At 39.2% G+C, this 17,906-nt stretch overlaps 1 protein-coding gene across 1 annotated transcript in view; it reads left to right on the top strand.

Annotated features, from left to right (window-relative positions):
- The window catches only part of il1rapl2 (interleukin 1 receptor accessory protein-like 2), a 346,643-nt gene extending 332,265 nt beyond the window's left edge, over window positions 1–14,378 (top strand). The window contains exons 9-18 of the mRNA XM_062425656.1: window positions 3,614–3,754; window positions 5,180–5,240; window positions 6,000–6,109; window positions 10,916–11,061; window positions 11,240–11,317; window positions 11,424–11,540; window positions 12,908–13,030; window positions 13,592–13,831; window positions 13,997–14,027; window positions 14,290–14,378. Coding sequence (XP_062281640.1) covers window positions 3,614–3,754; window positions 5,180–5,240; window positions 6,000–6,109; window positions 10,916–11,061; window positions 11,240–11,317; window positions 11,424–11,540; window positions 12,908–13,030; window positions 13,592–13,831; window positions 13,997–14,027; window positions 14,290–14,378 — 1,136 coding nt within the window. The remainder of the gene's footprint in view (window positions 1–3,613; window positions 3,755–5,179; window positions 5,241–5,999; window positions 6,110–10,915; window positions 11,062–11,239; window positions 11,318–11,423; window positions 11,541–12,907; window positions 13,031–13,591; window positions 13,832–13,996; window positions 14,028–14,289) is intronic.
- Window positions 14,379–17,906: the final 3,528 nt, after the last annotated feature.

Raw genomic sequence — 17,906 nt, 5'->3', positions numbered from 1 at the left:
ACCCAAAACATGCAGGTTAGGTTAATTGGGCACTCTCAATTACCAGTAGGTGTGAATGTGAGTGTGAATGGTTGTTTGTCTCCATATATGAGCCCTGTGATGGACTAGTGCCCTGTCCAGGGTGTACCCCACCTCTTGCCCAATGACAGCTGGGATTATACAACCCCCCGCCCGATAACACTTGTACTTCCTAAAACTGTAACTGTAACAATTTTAATACAGGGCTGTTTCTAGTAAAGGACTATTTATACATTGTGGTATTACTGCTTGTAGTCACATGATAGAACTCAATACTTCCTCCACCACTATGGCCTATAAAACTTTTTTTTTTCTCTTTAATATAATATGTACTACAGTACAGTATTGCATTAAGATACAGTTCACACGTGTGAGACTTTAGGTTCACATTTCAGTTAAAACCACAGACTAACAATTCAATGAAATGTCACATGAACAGCATCACATGAGGCGTTGTTCACACGGTGGGAGCTGACTGAAGGCTGTGATGACAGCTTAAAATGAGACAAGATTAAAAAAAACCTCAGACCGAACCCAACTGCACTCATCAAACGATCTACTTCAAGCTATGACTTTTTTTTTTTGACACAACTTTCTATCGTTTCTACAGTTTCTCAATGGTTCCTAAAATCCTTTTACTGTAAATTGCTGCTGAGTCCTTTCACTTGAGTGCTGCGATGTTAAAAAGTAACTGGATTATAACTGTAGGGAGGAAGAACATACTGTATGTCACTATTAAAGTTAGATGATGTGTGTTCAAAACCAAACAATAATGGATGATATAGGATCAGATCTCTTATCTCTTATATCATCACTTCTGATACAAATAGGTGGCGTTGTGCTTTTTGATGTCATAAGAAACCTGCTGACTGCTGTTTTATAGTTATGATGACACACCAGTGGCCTGACCCCTGTGTTATAAAACAATCAACTCTAAAGCAAATCTGAGTAAAAGGAATGATAAAGCACATTGTGACATTGCTAGTTTCTGTGCTTTTAGTATTATGCAATGCAAAACTGCAGTGTCACACACACACACACAGGCATTTACAGTATTGAAATGTTAATACAGTGACTGGATTTTTTCCACAATGTGTGTGTATATATATATATATATATATATATATATATATATATATATATATATATCGTTTTTCAAATCCTTCACAGACTATACATTTGTGTGCTACAGCTGTGTGTGTGTGTGTGTGTATGTCTGTCTCTGTGTGTGTGTGTGTGTGTGTGTGTGTGTGTGTGTGTGTGTGTGTGTGTGTGTGTGTGTGTGTGTGTGTGTGTGTGTGTGTGTGAGAGAGAGAGAGAGAGAGAGAGAGAGAGAGAGAGAGAGAGAGAGAGAGAGAGAGAAAGTAATACATCATATTTCCCATGGTGTCATTCACCAGCCATGTTCCATTAATCTCCCACACACTCATATTGCCTATGATAGCACTATCATTCATTCACACACACACACACACACACACACACACACAAACACACACACACACACACACACACACAACTCTGAGATCATGCGTGTGTATGCTGTATGTATGTATGTATGTGTGTGTGTGTGTGTGTGTGTGTGTGTGTGTGTGTGTGTGTGTGTGTGTGTGTGTGTGTGTGTGTGTGTGTGTGTGTGTGTGTGTGTGTGTGTGTGTGTGTGTGTGAGTGAGTGTGTGTGTGTCTGTGTGTAACATGCTGGAGCGAGGTCATCTGTCTCTCAGTCAGGACGGTGTGCTTTCTATTGATGCTGCCTCTCTGTGTTCTGCCAACTCATTATCTGCACTTCTGTAGAAGATGGCATTGCGCAAGTGGCTGCTGTGTTACTGTCAGTTACAGTTTTTACTCAGAAATGACCTTTTTCCTCATAGTTTCAGTACAAAACACTTGCATCAAAAACATCATCAATAAATCTCAACGTAGATCACACAAGTCAACATGAATGCAAACTATCCGAGAGGTGGGATCATTTTCCTGCATACAGTTTTGACAATACTTTCAAAAATCTCAGCTTTGTGTGTCTTGTCCAAGTATGTTTTTGAGTGCAGCCAGAATGGGCTCATTGTTGCCTCCTGTGGCCAAAAGAAGGAAAACACACATGAATGAAAGAAGCATTCTTAGCCAAGCCACACAAAGATGAGATTTATGCTCAGTTGAAAGTCACTTTAACAAGAGAAATAGCTTAAAGGAAGAGGAGTGACTAATGAGTTTGGCGAATGTAGGTTGTGGTTAACATCCCAGCCTCCAATAAAGAGCAAGCCAAAGCTTCTTCTCCAAACATTTCAACCAGTTTCCAGGACGGTCTCCCACAGGACCCGGACCATCTCCCACAAAGTGGTTGAGACAGTCCCAAGCTACAGTCATACATGCTTACTGGAAAGTCTTCCATCTAAGCAAATAATTGTCTTCTGCTGAGGGTTAAAAGCTAAATTAATGACTTTAATATATATATACAGTGCATTGGAAAGAAGAGAGACATGAGTGCAGAAAAACTACTTCTTAGCAACAAGCTGTTCTATTATAAATACACTTTTTATTCTACTTGCTAACTTGTCAGCAAAGCTCTTAGCTTCACTCCTGAATCCTGTAGAAGCACAGCCGCATGGACATCCCACAAGTCTTTGCCAATTGCGGCTCAGTGCTCAATTGGTCTGCCAGCTACAGAACGAAAATATCTGGCTTTCTTCTGCTTTGCTAAATATTCAACTTTGACGACCACCCGACCATATGAGCCGATGAGCCGAGGCGATGAATGAGTGTGCACAAACCGCCATAACTCATTCATTGCCAATAGAGTACCACAGTGGACTTTTATTCTGTATCTAAATTGGCCCTGCTAGCAGCCCCTTCACCTTAAAGGAGTCTTTTCATTCAGTGTTGACATTGAAAATGCTGCCTAATTAAATGTTTAACTGTTATATTCATTCAGCCTCTGACCTCTGACCTCCTTGCCGAAGGGGGAAAATCCAAATAGAATTTCTGTACAAGTGAATAAACATTAATAATTAGCTCCTAATTAATGAGCTCTTGACAGCCAGCTGGTTTCTGTGGTTTCACACAAGTCATGTTAACACGTCTCACACGTCTGGAGTGTGTGTGTGTGTGTGTGTGTGCCTCATTCATGCAGTCGTGTTCAGTTCAGTGTGGTATATTGGCAGGTGTGTTAGGCAGACTGTTAACAAAGCCTCTAAATGTACCTGCAATTCATCCAAAAATAACCCCCACATCAACTGAAAAAGCCAATATCTTCAAACATCAGCTCTGTTTACTTGTGTGCAGATGTGTGTTTGCGCAAGCCAGGGAGTTTCAGTCTCACTCATCGATTGAGATAAATGTGCCAATTTGAAGGTCATTTAAGTTTTCCTTTTGTAATTCCTGAAGTCCAATTGTTGTAGATTGGCTTTGTACACTCAGACGTGAGCAAAGAAAAGCGAAGAAAACAAGAAAATCGACACGAACAAAACCGAGATTCAACAGCAGTTACAAACTGACTTGTGGAAAATATGTCAATAATTGTGTTTTACTTCCCCATCAATTGGATATAAACCTCATCAATTTATTTTCTCCTCCCCTTGCTGTATCTCTCTGACTGTAGATATGTATCGCCTGGAGTTGGCTGGCGGTCTGGGGGTCATATTGCTGCTGCTGGGAGTCCTAACAGCACTTTATAAATGCTACAACCTGGAGATCATGCTCTGCTACAGGAGGCACTTTGGGAGTGATGAAACTGAAGATGGTGAGCTTTCTTTTTATATACTCTCAGTTTTACCTCAAGACAGGAAGCTTACATAAGAATGGAAACTCATATCCGCAAACTGTACATACAGTAGACCCTTTTCTTGACTTGTCAAAGCGAGAAAGCAGAGACGGTGTTCATGACATTAGTGATGGCTATCTGTCCACCATGAAAAGAGTGAGGGAAAGTTGAAGAGGTTTCTACAAAATGTCCAACTTGTTGCTACACTCAATAGTTTTCAGACATGGATTGTGGTTATAGTCGCCTGTACACACCAGTTTAGTTATCATGGCAACCGAGGTGATTAGCCTGGTGACAGTATGACAGTCATCAACTTAATGATGGGTGTAACTGCAAAGCAATACACATAGACACACACACAATCTAAACCTTAAAAGAGTCACTATGCCCTCAAGTTCTGCTAGAAGTCTCCCTCCCAGCATTTTTAAAAATACAAGAAAAGAGTAGGTGGAGGCATATGAGGTGTGTTTTGACATGAGGGGTGTGAGGGCACTGTCTAACCAACACACAGTGCAGCATGGACAGCAGCATGCATCCTCACTGTGATGGTAGTCACTATCCATGAGTTGTTAACCCTTCTAAATGTTGTTTCAAAATAAAACCCAAAAAGGTAAAACTCCAATTTTTCACAAAATAATGATTAGAGAAAAGTTCTGGAAAATAAATCTAAATTTCCCTCCTAAACAAACAATCCTTGCAGACGTCCCTCAGATGTATCTCATGACTCTTATCAAGTCCTGAAATAATTACAATAAAATGCTGCTTATGCACTGATTCATCAGTATTAATAATGTACTTTATTACTGTTTAATGTGGTCACAGTCTGATTTTCAATGAAACAGGTACATTGGTAATACCTCTGTAGCCTACTTACTTACTTACTTCAATAGGATTTGAAATGCAGTACTTCTACTACACACCAGTTACTACAATGAATGAAACAAAGAAGGCCATGAGTAACATACTAAAGAAATATGTTAGCAAAGCAGTGAAAACCACACGTGGTATATACAACAAATCTATTGAAAGCATTGATTTTTTTAAAATAAAGGTCTGGTTTCTTTAGCAGAGCATTCCCAAGTGTTTCTGATTCCCTTTAGTCTCAACTATAGACTGTAAAACACGATGACGTAGGCACTGTAACATCACCCATTGGTTAGTGGACTCCCACTTTGAAGCCTCTAGTTTGCATTTTGACCGTAGCTATCTTGGATTTTGTCTTGACAATATTTAAATGAGAGTTGAGCTGACTCTAAAGCTGGCTGCTAGCTTGGTTAACACGTTGCATTTACAGTCTATGGTTAACCGGGATAATGCTAATGCTAATGCTATTTTTCGCTAACTTATTCTCCATTTGTTGCATTGCCACTCTCTCCCCGTCTCCTGCTATCTCTTTCTCCACAGATAATAAGGAGTATGATGCGTATCTGTCTTATACTAAAGTGGAACTGGACTGTTTGGGCAGGTCAGCTACTTCTGTGCACATGTATTGTATATGTATTCAACAGCGCTTTCTTTCATGCTAATAACACCGTTTTCTTAAACAAGCAACTGTCAGTGTTAGCAGCACAAAGAGAGAGCTTCTAACTTTGATTATTTGTGATGGACATTTAAAACTCATCAATTAAACCTCTAAAAACCACTTGCAGCTATTCACCTGACTAGATCAGTAAAGTATCAAACCTTTCATCGAAGAGTGAGATGAAAAGTTTGATACCAGTTTCACATCTGTGTGCTTGGTACCAAGCTAAAATCATGACATGGTTTGGTTTGCTTAGCAAAAAATCTGGCAGCGAGGAGGAAAGCTATCCTGCTAAACTATTGATTCATCAAGTGTTTTTACAAAAGTTGATGGTTCAACTGTCTCACCACAGGCTGCTGCAGAATCTCTGCAGCTCCCACCCCCGCAGCCTAAATACTACCCCCATTCAAATCTATAGGTGCCTGATATCGTGTGAATTCAGCCTTACTGTGAAAATCCAGAACTTGTATTGATATCTTCATTTCACTCTCAGAAATAAAGTCAGAGTCTACCTAAATGTTAATCTATTCTTCCAAAACTAACATAAACAAAGCAAACCACACTGGCTCATTACTTCCTGCAGCTCAGTCACAGTGAAAGCCAGTTATAAGTAACTCTTGCTTAATGAACACCAGGTACTCATGTAATCGACTCATTTTATTTTGAATCTGGGGTCATATTTGTTACTTTTTTATGTGGCAGGCCGAGCAGCGACGAGGAAACTTTTGCTCTGGAGATCTTGCCGGACGTTTTGGAGAAACATTACGGATACAAGCTGTTTCTACCAGACAGAGATCTCATACCCAGCAGTAGTAAGTATCCATCTATCTATCCTCTCCTCACAAACACGAACACACACACACACACACACACACACACACACACACACACACACACACACACACACACACACTCACTCTGCTTCTTGCTCTCACTGTAGCCCCCAATACCCTGAATTCATCACTCTGTCAGATTACATAAGAACGTGTGAGGATCTTCATCATGACACACAAAGCACAACAAGCACAAAAAACTGTCTACTTTCCGATGTACTAGCATACACTTAAACCACAGACACGCCAATACAACCTCAGACACTGTTTCTCACGAGTCGGTGTTCTCACTTTAGTAACCAACAATCAGACATGCGTATAAACAGTCTGTGTAATCTTCTTCACTGTCTAGACCACACTTTCACATCTACACATTCCCACACTCATCGTTTGTCATCATTTCCGGGGTTGTATGTCACTCTCTGTCCAACTGGAAGGGGAAATACGACTTTTATTGCTCAATCTGTCAATGCTCTGACCTCGTGCATGCACACACACACACACACACGCACGCACATATTCTATTACTGACACGCACTGAAAGAGGGGATAACATAACTCTTACTGCTAAACACATATAGGCACACACCATCCATCTAACTATCCTCGTTCAACCAATCCTAAAAATATAAGTTTCACCGAAAGTAAATAGTGTTTTCGGTTGCTACAGTAACTATGTAATTCCACTGTTGGTGATTTTCATGTGTTCTGTAAAATTGGGTGAATGATTACATGTCTCTAGTCTGACAAGCCATCCTTCCTGGTCAGGCTAAAAAACATGGCTGTTCCCTTCAGTTCATTGGTTGACAGTTTAAGGATATATTGTTTCCACTGGACAGTGACAGCATGTGGATTAATGTATCGCAGCTGACGCCTACGGTTGGCAATCACAAATGGTTAAACTCTCAATGTGTACACTGAACACTATGAGATTGTTTCATAATGAAAAATGTTAGTGTGCAGGGCAATGTAGATGCATACAATAAAAAGAGTATTGGAAAAAAAATCGAATGTAATATACAGATTTGTCAGTATTCTTTTCGCACACTCACACACACACACACACACACACACACACACACACACACACACACACACACACACACACAGAAACACATCCATCATTTCTCATCTCTCGGTTATGTCTTGCTTGATGCAGAAGCAGTGTCTGGAGATGTGAATTTCTCTACCTCACAATTAACTCGTTATCAAGCCCTTGACAAGGTTCAGCTGCTTGATAACGAGCTAATAATAAGATTCAGGTGTGTTAGAGTGGGGAGATACCTGAAACATGCAGGGCAGTAGCTCTCCAGGAGCAGGGTTGGGGACCACTGCCGTAAAGGTTGTGATGCATGTTGTGCTTTGAGATTGTTTGAGATAAACAGAAAGAACAAGATGAGTATTCATGGTTACTGTGGCGCTAAAAACAACAGGAAGTAGCCTCAACCTCAGAAACTCTTACCGCATCAAGAGGAAATGAAACCGAAGCACTGTACACATGGTTTGATTGGCAGGGCATCACTAGCCATAACTTTTAAAACCAAAAAAAGACAGACGATTAAGAGTCTGATTAAGCCAGATTATTTTCTGCGGTTTTGTCAAAACCCACTCAGTTGCACATTTTTCATCCATTTGCCACTTGTGCTCTTTCATTAGGGCACTCGTGTCAAGGTTTCAACCATTTATTGCAACAATATGCATTTTGTATTGCTTACACATGGACTACAAAACAGTCTGTGTTTACTTTGATGGTCTTTTTCTATTTACAAGGCTTCAATGGGACTGAAAGTGTAATAAAACATTACATACCTCCTTAATGCTTTAAAAGATTGTAAAATCCATTCAGTGGTCTGTGAGGTCCGGGGTTAATTCAAATGTACTGTCAAACTAATGGATTAAATAAAGTATTGAACCATTATCCCTGGACTATTAGCATTTTGCTACCAAAAGCACATTTCTCCTTGTCCTAAAAACTTCCTTAAAATAAATGTGGTCACTAAAATAAGTTTATAATGCAGCCAGAAAGTGAAAACAAATGTTTTTTGCATGATTTAGCATTTGCTTCTAAAATACATAAATAAATGTACTTACATATGGTTAATAATGAATCAGCATGCTCGGCACAGTCTGCCCTTAGCCAGAATTATGCCTCTCCCAAACTCACACTCAAGATTAACACGCACAGCACGAGTAATAAAGTCATATGAGGCTTCTTCTCTGTGCCCTGAAAACATCTTAAAAACGAATGTCCAGTGTACATGGTGACATATATAACATGCACACGAACTAAAGGTTGCATACTGTGGAAAATACATTGACTGAGTGAATTACACAGGCACAGAGAGGTCCCTTTTCTTTGCTTACCAAAGCTGTTGACAGAGCAACACAGCGATGCAACCTAAAATACACCATCCAATTATCCACTCCATTAGCCCTCCGAAATGAACAAGAGAGCGAGAAATAAACAACGGGAACAGAGGAGAGGCCGGGACGGGGTCATTGGTTTGCATTATTTCATTAATTGATTTACATAATCCTCAAAAATAGAGAGGAATAGGAGGGCAAAGGAGAGGAGGAGAGGTTAAGTGTAAAGCGAAGAAAAACATGAGAGGGAGAGATGGAAACCAGAGAAGAGAAAGAAAGAGACTCGCATTTTTTGGGGATGTTCTGTACTATTTGTGCCCCTCAAATTGAGCGTGAAATTGCAATGTGTTGCTGGAGAGTGTGTGTCATTAATTTAGTTAGCGAGTGAGGAGATGGTGGAGGAGACGGATGTACAGAGAGAGGGGGAGCCTGTTGTTTACAGAACGCACACTCTTCAGACATTCCCAGTAACTACAAATTTGAGAAATAATGAGCGATTTCAGTGACACGCAATCCAACAAACGTGGCGAGCGAACTCCATCTCAGGTTTGCTCACTTTTCACATTTCATCACCTGCTCGTTCACCCCTTGAAGTTATTAGTAAGAGCTGATGGTGGTGTATCAGCACAACTCTGATCCCCATTTAAGGGCTGACTTCACTGCGCTGTGTCAGAGCCAAATATCTTGCACAAGCATTTCTGTCACTCTGCTGCATACTCCTGTCAGTCATTCCAGTCATTTATGAACAAAATGTCTTGAAGGATGCAGCCAGCAAGGGGAAGGCAGATACTATTATGGGGAGGATCTCCTTAATGTTGGATTACATTTTTTACTGCTTCTTCCTTTTTGAAGCTGTTCTACCTTTACCTGTTATTATTCTTTAAATAAAACATCTTTTTCTTATATGTTCTTCTTTTTTTTGAGAGACTATGTACTATTTACACTATTAAATAATTTACTATTTTGGTAATTTTGCTTATTCACTTTCTTTCAGCAAGTGAGATAAGAAGATTGATACAACTTTTAAGAAGGTGACTAGTCTAGTTTAGCATTAAGTCTAGAAGAAGGAAGGTAAAAGCTTGTCTGGCTTGGTCCAAAGTTGAAAAAAATGGTTACCAAAGCTGTCTAATTAACTTTATTAAAAGGGACATGTTATGAACATTTTTATGCCTATATTTTTATATTCTGGGGCTCTTCTAGCATCATTTTCTTACACTTCTACCCCTTATACAGTCACTCAGTTCAGTCTGTCAAAAAACATTTGTTTTAGCTACTGTATCTTTAAGGAAAGTTTGACCATATTTAACATAGACATTACAACAGTGTATAAGTGACAGGAAATCACAAAAAGCATCATAAGTGCCTTTTAGGTCAATGTCCCAACCAAAACTCATATATTCTACCTAGAAATGTTGTTGTTTTTACTTTGTTTTTTTAAAAAGATATTTTAATTTCTTTTAATATAGTATATAGTATACAGTATTTTTTTGGACTGAGCTAATTTTAAAGGAATAGTTCAATATTTTGAAGAATATGCCTCTCAGCTTTTTATCCCAAAGCGAAATGAAATGATTGATATCAGTCATCATGTCTGTGCATTAACTACAGAACTGAAGTCAGGATGTGTTTTGTTTAGCTTAGCATGTAGCATTAAAACAGGAAGCAGAGGGCAACAGCCAGCCTAGCTTTGTACAAAGTTTAAAAAACAAATCGGCAATCAACCCTTAAGTTTCTTATTTATACAAAGTAAGTTGGGTATTTAAACCATACTTTATCAGAAGTGTAAAAAAAGCCAATTTGTGATTAGGGGAAGCTAAGGTGCTTTTTAAACATAACAGTTTTTCATGACAAGACTACAGAAAGCTCAGCTGTCACTGGATCTACCTGCTATTCACCAAGATATAGTTATAGTACATAACTATCTACAACCACAAAATATATTTTTACATTTCTATTAATGAGTACATTTTACAAACAAGACAAAGGGTGGTAATTAGCGAGCTTATGAGATGTTAGTTAGCCTATTTGATGCTAAGCTAGGCTAACAAAGTCTGGTTTCCATCTCTGTACTCAACACACAGACATGAGATTAATGTTGAACTTTTCATCTCTTTCCATAAAACAATTTCATGTATTATACATTCTTTAAGTGGAACTTTTAAGAGTGTAAACAGTAAAGGAAAGGGGTCTTTGAAAATTAGCATTGATGAGCTTTTCATCAAAAACAGCATTGACAATAACAGGAACACTTTCACTTTAGATTCTGGTTGCAAGTGTTTCTTCTATCTTCCAACAAGTTAACCACAAAAGTTGAAACACTAACCAAATTTTGTTTTTCTCATTATTCTGAATTACTTCTATCTCTAACTCTGCTTCTGTTCTTTTTATCTTTCACTTTGCCCCCATGTCTCTCTCTCCCAGCCTACATTGAGGACTTGGCTCGAAGCGTGGAGCAGAGCAGGCGTTTGATCATTGTTTTGACTCCAGAGTTTGTCGCCAAAAGAGGGTGGAGCATCTTCCAGATAGAGACTCGCCTCCACTCCATGCTGGTTACTGGGGAGATCAAGGTATGAATCAAGACAAAAACAAGAAATAAAACAGTCTGAGAGATTAGCCAGCATGTGTCATTAACTTGAGAGCTTTTCTGGCTTCGATCCATTATTATATGAAGATTCTGGGAACTTGTTCTGCTTACAGATTGCAATATACCTTCCCTCTTAGACATCTCTACCTTTGTGTCCCCAGGTGATCATGATAGAGTGTGCAGACCTGAAGAGTGTAATCAACTACCAAGAGGTGGAAGCACTTAAACATACGATCAAGGTATCCAGAGAGACAGATGAATGGAGAGAGAGGGAGGGAAGAAGAGGCAATACTGAAAGTGTGTCATCAAACATGCAATTGGACACTAAACATCTCTTTTCTTCAGGTTTTATCCATCATCAAATGGAGGGGTCCTAAGAGCAATGAGCTGTCCTCTAAGTTTTGGAAACAGGTGGTCTATGAGATGCCCGCTAAACGCAGAGAGACATTGTCAAGACGCCAGGTATACTGCTTTCCATTTACTTTACTGCATTTTAAAATCATGTACACACTGGCACACTAATACCACCACCCTCTACTGATGTACTCTATTGTGTACAACATGGCTAATAAAGGCAGCAATGCTTGTAAGCACTTCAGTAAAAAAAAACACTACACTGTATCAGCTACAGGTGTAACCACAGAAAGACATTATCTCCATGGCATCTTCAGGGGCCTACAACAAAAATGAGTTTGCATATGTACTTATGCTCCCCTGGGGAGTGGATCTTCACAACAAACAGATGGCATTTGAAATGCCTACTAATTACAAGAAATGTATGAAAATTTGAATCACAGAGGCTAAAAATTGTTCCATATTTACCATGTGTTAACGCCTCAGGAGGTGGATGCCCTGATAAGCAAAGAGAGGTTTACTTAATGGTACTTCAGAATAATCATCGTCAATCTTGTAGAAGAGGATAGTATCATTGTAATGTATTTTAGTACATTACAATCATAATAGTTATCATGGACAGTGATATTTGAAAAGTGTAAATATACAGCATTCTGGGAGTTCATGTACTGCACCATTGCTTTTATTATGGTGCTTATAAACACAACGATATGTGATTTTTCTACAGTAAAAGATTACAATTGAAGCATGTTTATAGTTTTTATGTGTAGAGTAGCTCAATCAAACTTTATGACATGAACTCCTTTAGTTTGTTTAATCATACAGACTGAGAACAGCGCCATTACAAGTATCAGTCAAAGTGAATAGACCTTGCGATCCGATAAAGCCTAGTTTAACACAATGAAGCTAAGAAGAGGTGAAGTGCCTCTGCAATTTATGGGCGAAGGAACAGGCTGCCGAACTTCTTGAAAGATTACACAAGAATGCTAAAGAATGCAAGCCATCCATCATGTAGAGCAACATACTTTACACTGAATGATAATCAGGTGTGTTTTGACCCCTCACCACCACCAAACATTACAACCTTGGTGGATGACATTTAATGGACAGCCTGAGTCCCATGTGATGTTTACCTGGCCTAGTTCACTTGGAATTGGACAGTGTCAACTTAAATGAACCAAATACATAAATGCAACAAAGTGACCTTTAGCTAAAAGGTTCAAAGCAAATGAAAGTAAACCTTATAGTCACTAACTTAACAACTAAGAAAGCAACATAGGTTTCAGTCGTATCATTCTCAACTGTATCATTTGAACATTATCCATACATATAATATAAGCTGTACTGCTATGATAGGTGACATAGGACATAAAGAAACTGCTGCATTTGAAGTTAAATATTTCACAATTAATTACAAATTAACAATGAACTCTTACTCAGGTGATTGCAATGTAATTGTGTCTCCATGGTAACAGGTGATGGACTCTGGTGAACAGGGCCTCTTTGGTGACCTGCAGACCACCGTCTCCACCATTGCCATGACAACCACCTCCGCCTCCCTGGCGCCCCCTAGTGAGAGTCGCCACGGACATCATCAGGTCAGCAGATGCACGTGTACAACCTCAAAGTTATGTAGTTACTCAGGCCTCTTGTCTTTGAAAAAATGCATTTCAGTGATACTAATTGGATTGTGGAGTTTGTTTCCTGCCAGCGGCTAGTTTCATTATTTTATCTGCCAAGGCCCAATGGTGGACATTTTTTGTCTTGTTTTTTGGTCCCAGCTTCATTTATTTTAACCAAGTGCAAAGTGGAGTATTTCAGGTTTTCTAAAAATCTCTTCACAAAGACCACATTAGGAACTTGAAATATTTGTGACTGAAAGATCCATGTAGTATCTGTTCTGGAGCTCTCATACATAAATCATGATCTTTCTCATTAAACGGTTTGAATAGTTGTCATTAAATTGTTCATTTCCATCTTTCTGATCACTTTACAAACCTTTTGCCCATGTTGCCTTAAGAGCTGAGAATGTTTATTCTTGAACTTGGAAACAGTACTTGGCAAAACCATCTCGCCACAAGGTAAATTTAATTGCCATTTGGATGATGCTTTTGGTGACAAAAGTTGACAAAAAGTTATCTTGTTTTTTTTAATCACAGGTTGCCTTGGCGACAGAGATCCCCGACTACAACCAGATGACCTTGCCACTGGGAGGAGGTCACACGGCTACAGCAAGCCAAATGAGGCATTTCTGCCGCAGCTACGAGTTCCAGCTTCCCCAACAGCCCTCCTCCCTGTCGCCTCCCCTTCCACCTCCCTCCACCGTGCAGTTCTCAACTCTAGGCCCTGGGGGGCGCCACGTCTATTGCAACATCCCTATGACACTGCTGAATGGACAGGTGGGGGGAAAGGCGGTGCCACTTTTTTCTTTTGCAGTTTCCAGTTAGACTCTTGCATCGAACATGTACACAGTGTATCCTTTTCTTAAATGTCCGTGCTGTTGTGTGTGTGCATGTACTGAGAGTTTAACCACATTGAAAATAAAACCCCTCTTTTCTCCCCAGGGGTTCAAAGCAGTTGACTGGGAAAGAAGAGGTCTGTTTGGATAAAATAAATGTAGACAGAAAATAATCTCCATATCATCCAACCTTAAATAGTTTAGTAATACTGACAGACTGGGAAATAGATATATATAGTATAGTTGTCATATAGGAGACATGGATCACCATTGGCATGCAATAGTATGGTATACTGTAAAATACAGCACCTGCTTTTCTGTTTTAAGCTGTTGCTTCTTTCTAATAGTTGCGTTGTGGGGGAGATTACTGCTAATCATTCTGTGTTGTGTTTTTCCTAGGTGCCTCAGAGCAGTACACTTGGGAAGAAGCCAGACGTCCACATGAACAGCACCTTCGTACCACTCACCAGCAGAGAACTAAGCTCTGACATCTGGTAAAAGGACTGCTCAACTGGTGCTGGATTACAGACCATTTTACAGACTGCTTTTCACTGGCTTTGGACATGAGGTAGACTGGTTGGTCGACTGGTTTTCATTGAGTTTTTGAACTGCATACAGACTCAGACTGGTGTTCAGGTAAGATTGATTTTGGGCCACTTCATCCCACGTTGTGAACAGAAGACATCTTAAAGACTACATAAGGCTTGGATTCACGGTGGTTGGGTTTACTGGCTGAAGACTGCTTACAGACAAATAGATTCAGATTATAAAACTGATTGTACACTGGTTTTGCACCTACCAACTAAGTACAGACTGATATGAATTGTTATGTAAGATGTGTAGCCATGACCACTGGAAAGGATTTTTACAACATGTGTCCTGGTTATACAGGTAGACGAGTCACTGACTGGTCATACTCACTTGACCAGTGCAGAGAGGTTGTAGACAGGTCATGTTGATTTAATGAACTGGAAGAGTCGATGAAAAGGTCCAGGATACCGGACTCATGCTACCAAGTTGAACCTTGGAGCACAAAAAATCCTAGTCTGCCTGCACACCAGCTGAGTACCTGGAAAACCAGTTGATTTGTCAGCTACTTACCTACTTGGAAATATTGGTCTACCGTAAAACAGAAGTAGCGTATTCTTGGAAAGCCAGTTGATCATCTACCAAGCTGAATTCTCAGAATCTATCGATCTACCTGTCAACTAGGTTCAAGCAATGATTTTGGAATACCATTCCACCTTAAAACAACAGGCCAACCTCTTGAAATACCACTCTACTGCTAGCTACCTGGTTTGTCCATCAAAGCTGAAATGGTTGACCTAAACAATGGATTCCAGCGAAGTGATACGCAAAGCAATGGCTAAAACTGCTAGCCTTAATAACTGATAAAGCACAGTTAGCTGGTGTAAATGGAAAACTTGTTGACTGAAAGGCTTGTTATGTCATGAGCTAGCTAGGAGGATGGAAAATGGAGCCGGAAACTGGAAACCAGCCAGCTCATCACCTTGTAACCCCAGTAAACAGTGTCCGGCTGGTACAGCAACTCAACTCGTCAAAAGGTGAACTATCTAACCTTTACCACCAAGCTAAAGGCATAAAGGACTTGGCTTTTTCTATTTGCATGACCACCCATTTAGATAAAAAAAATAATCAAAGAAACATAGATAAAAGAATAAATGACACAATCATTTGTCGCAACCTCTTTTAATATGGAGGAGAATAAACGTCTTATGTTGATACAGTATATTTGTTTTCTGTCCGGCCATGAAGTAATGATGAAAACTGATAAAGGGAAAAAAGGAGGTGTCCCTCCAAAAACATTCAGATTTGTTTTTATTATTATTATTTATTTTGTTTTGTTTTATTTAAAGAGTTTCAACATTTTAGAAGTTCAGTGGGAATTTTTTTTTACCAAGCTTTGTTTTTAATGTTTGTTTGTTACAATAATCTCTGTACAGCTTCCATAACGTATGCATAGATCTATACATGACAGTGATTTGTACCCTACAATTTCTGTTAACACCCACAGAAGTGTGTTTGCTTTCATTCTGTCCCTCTGTTCATAGATGGATGGATGAGTGAATGGATGGATGGATGGATGGGTGAGTAGATGGTCATTTCTCATGGCAGTACAACCCTATTAAAGGACTGATGTTTTGAACCTGTCACACTGGAATCGAGACCAGGACCAGTCAGCCTAAAAGGGGGGCTTCACTGCATTAAAAGCCGGACTCCAGCTGAACCAGACCACATTCTTCTTTGTGAGCTTTAAGAAACCAAGATTATTACCGTAATATTTAAGCAAAGTGCATAATGTTTTGAATTTACACAAAAGTACTGTCATTGTCTTATTAGAACCAATGAATTCTGGATATTTGAGATTGTTTGATACAATAATTAATTATTTGAGTTGTTATATTCGATGGCAATATACAGTATAGTGGTTGTCTTTTGATTTCTGCTCATTTTTTTGACTATTCTTTGGATATATTGGTTGAAATAATTTAACTGAGAGCAAATAAAAATTCAATGAGTTGTTTTATACATTTTGGTTGCCGTCTGACACATTGAACCGCGTCTCCTTCTTTCTTCTACTTCTTCCCTTCTTTGAATGTTTCAGTTTTGGTTTCCTTGCATAATCAGCTTCCTGTGATATGCTAATCATCCTTGTCCCTGTTTCCTCTCTATACATTGCACTCCCCCCTACATCCTCTTTTCTTCTCCTGCAATATATCTGTTGGTCATACTGACCGTAAACCAGCTTCTCAGATTAGGGGAAACTGACTCATACTCTTACACACTGAAACCAGTTTTACACTCTGTTGGGTTAATCTGGGTTGAATGGAACTAAGGTACAATTAGTTGGGTAGAATTTGTGCTATGTTGAGCCAGGACTGCCAAAAGCTCCAGTGAACAGAAAATAATTTTTATATAAAGAGAACACTCTTAAAGGATTTGGTTGGCCATTTTCTATATTTTTCTTTTTGTCAGCAAATCTCACGTGCAGAGCTAAATCAACTCTTACCTCGCCCTAGTTTTATGAGTATAGCATAGTACGTATTTTGCGTCATCCAAAATCTGATATATTGTAGTCCACTGTGCCGTAGACTCCCATTGTTATCCAGAATTATTAAAAACACATCAATGAACATGAGATTTGGTGACAAAAAGAAACATATTTTTAAAAAACTGCCTGCCAAAACCTTTATAGCAACAGTAAACCAAAGCAGCATTCATTAAGTATTACACAGTATGTAGCACATTAATTAAGTAATAAATAATGCTGTGTTAGAGATACATCAGCAAACTGCAAAGGTTATTGTATGTTATTGCAATACTTCAAACACAGCAGCTGAAAGAATGAATGAATTGTGCTTTCAAATGTTTCATGAATGATGTTAGTTTAAACTGTTTAGAGTGTGTTGGCGAATACACTCTTTCCTAAAGTTAAGTGAGGAGATAGTTTCCATTGACAGCATTTAAGGTGATGTATATTTTTATCTGGGATGCTGTGTACTTGTATTTAGGATGCTTCAGATGCTTCATTTAGGTGAACTTTCTCTCCCCACGTTTCACCAGTGGCTGCTTTTAAAGGAGCAGCTCATGCCATTGGTCCTCACTGAAGCCAGTTTCAGAAAGCTAGAGCCCAAAAACTGAAAAGAAACCATTCAACAGTGCCATTTATCTACTGAGTGAACAACAATTCAGGAACCACAGTCAAAAATGAATAGAAGGACAAGTTTTATCTTTCATATACAATTTAACTTTTCTGTCCAGCATTATTAGATTCTTGGTTTTGAACATGAGTTTGGTGCACTAGAGTATTGTTAAGAGCATTCTCGTCATTTGATCTTGGCCTTGAGTATGGCCAACACCAGCATTTAAAAATAACACCCTCCTCTTAGACTCTGTCTTATGAAAATGTTCAGGTGCACATACTTTCTGCACCAGACACCCTGCTCTTTCATCACTCTTATCTCAATTTTTTTGCATAATTTGAACGGTTTGAG

The sequence above is a fragment of the Scomber scombrus genome, chromosome 9, assembly GCF_963691925.1.
Source record: "Scomber scombrus chromosome 9, fScoSco1.1, whole genome shotgun sequence".
Classification (NCBI taxonomy): domain Eukaryota; kingdom Metazoa; phylum Chordata; class Actinopteri; order Scombriformes; family Scombridae; genus Scomber; species Scomber scombrus.
The sequence above is the reverse complement of the archived record's forward strand: the minus strand, read 5'-3'. Positions and strand labels throughout refer to the sequence as shown.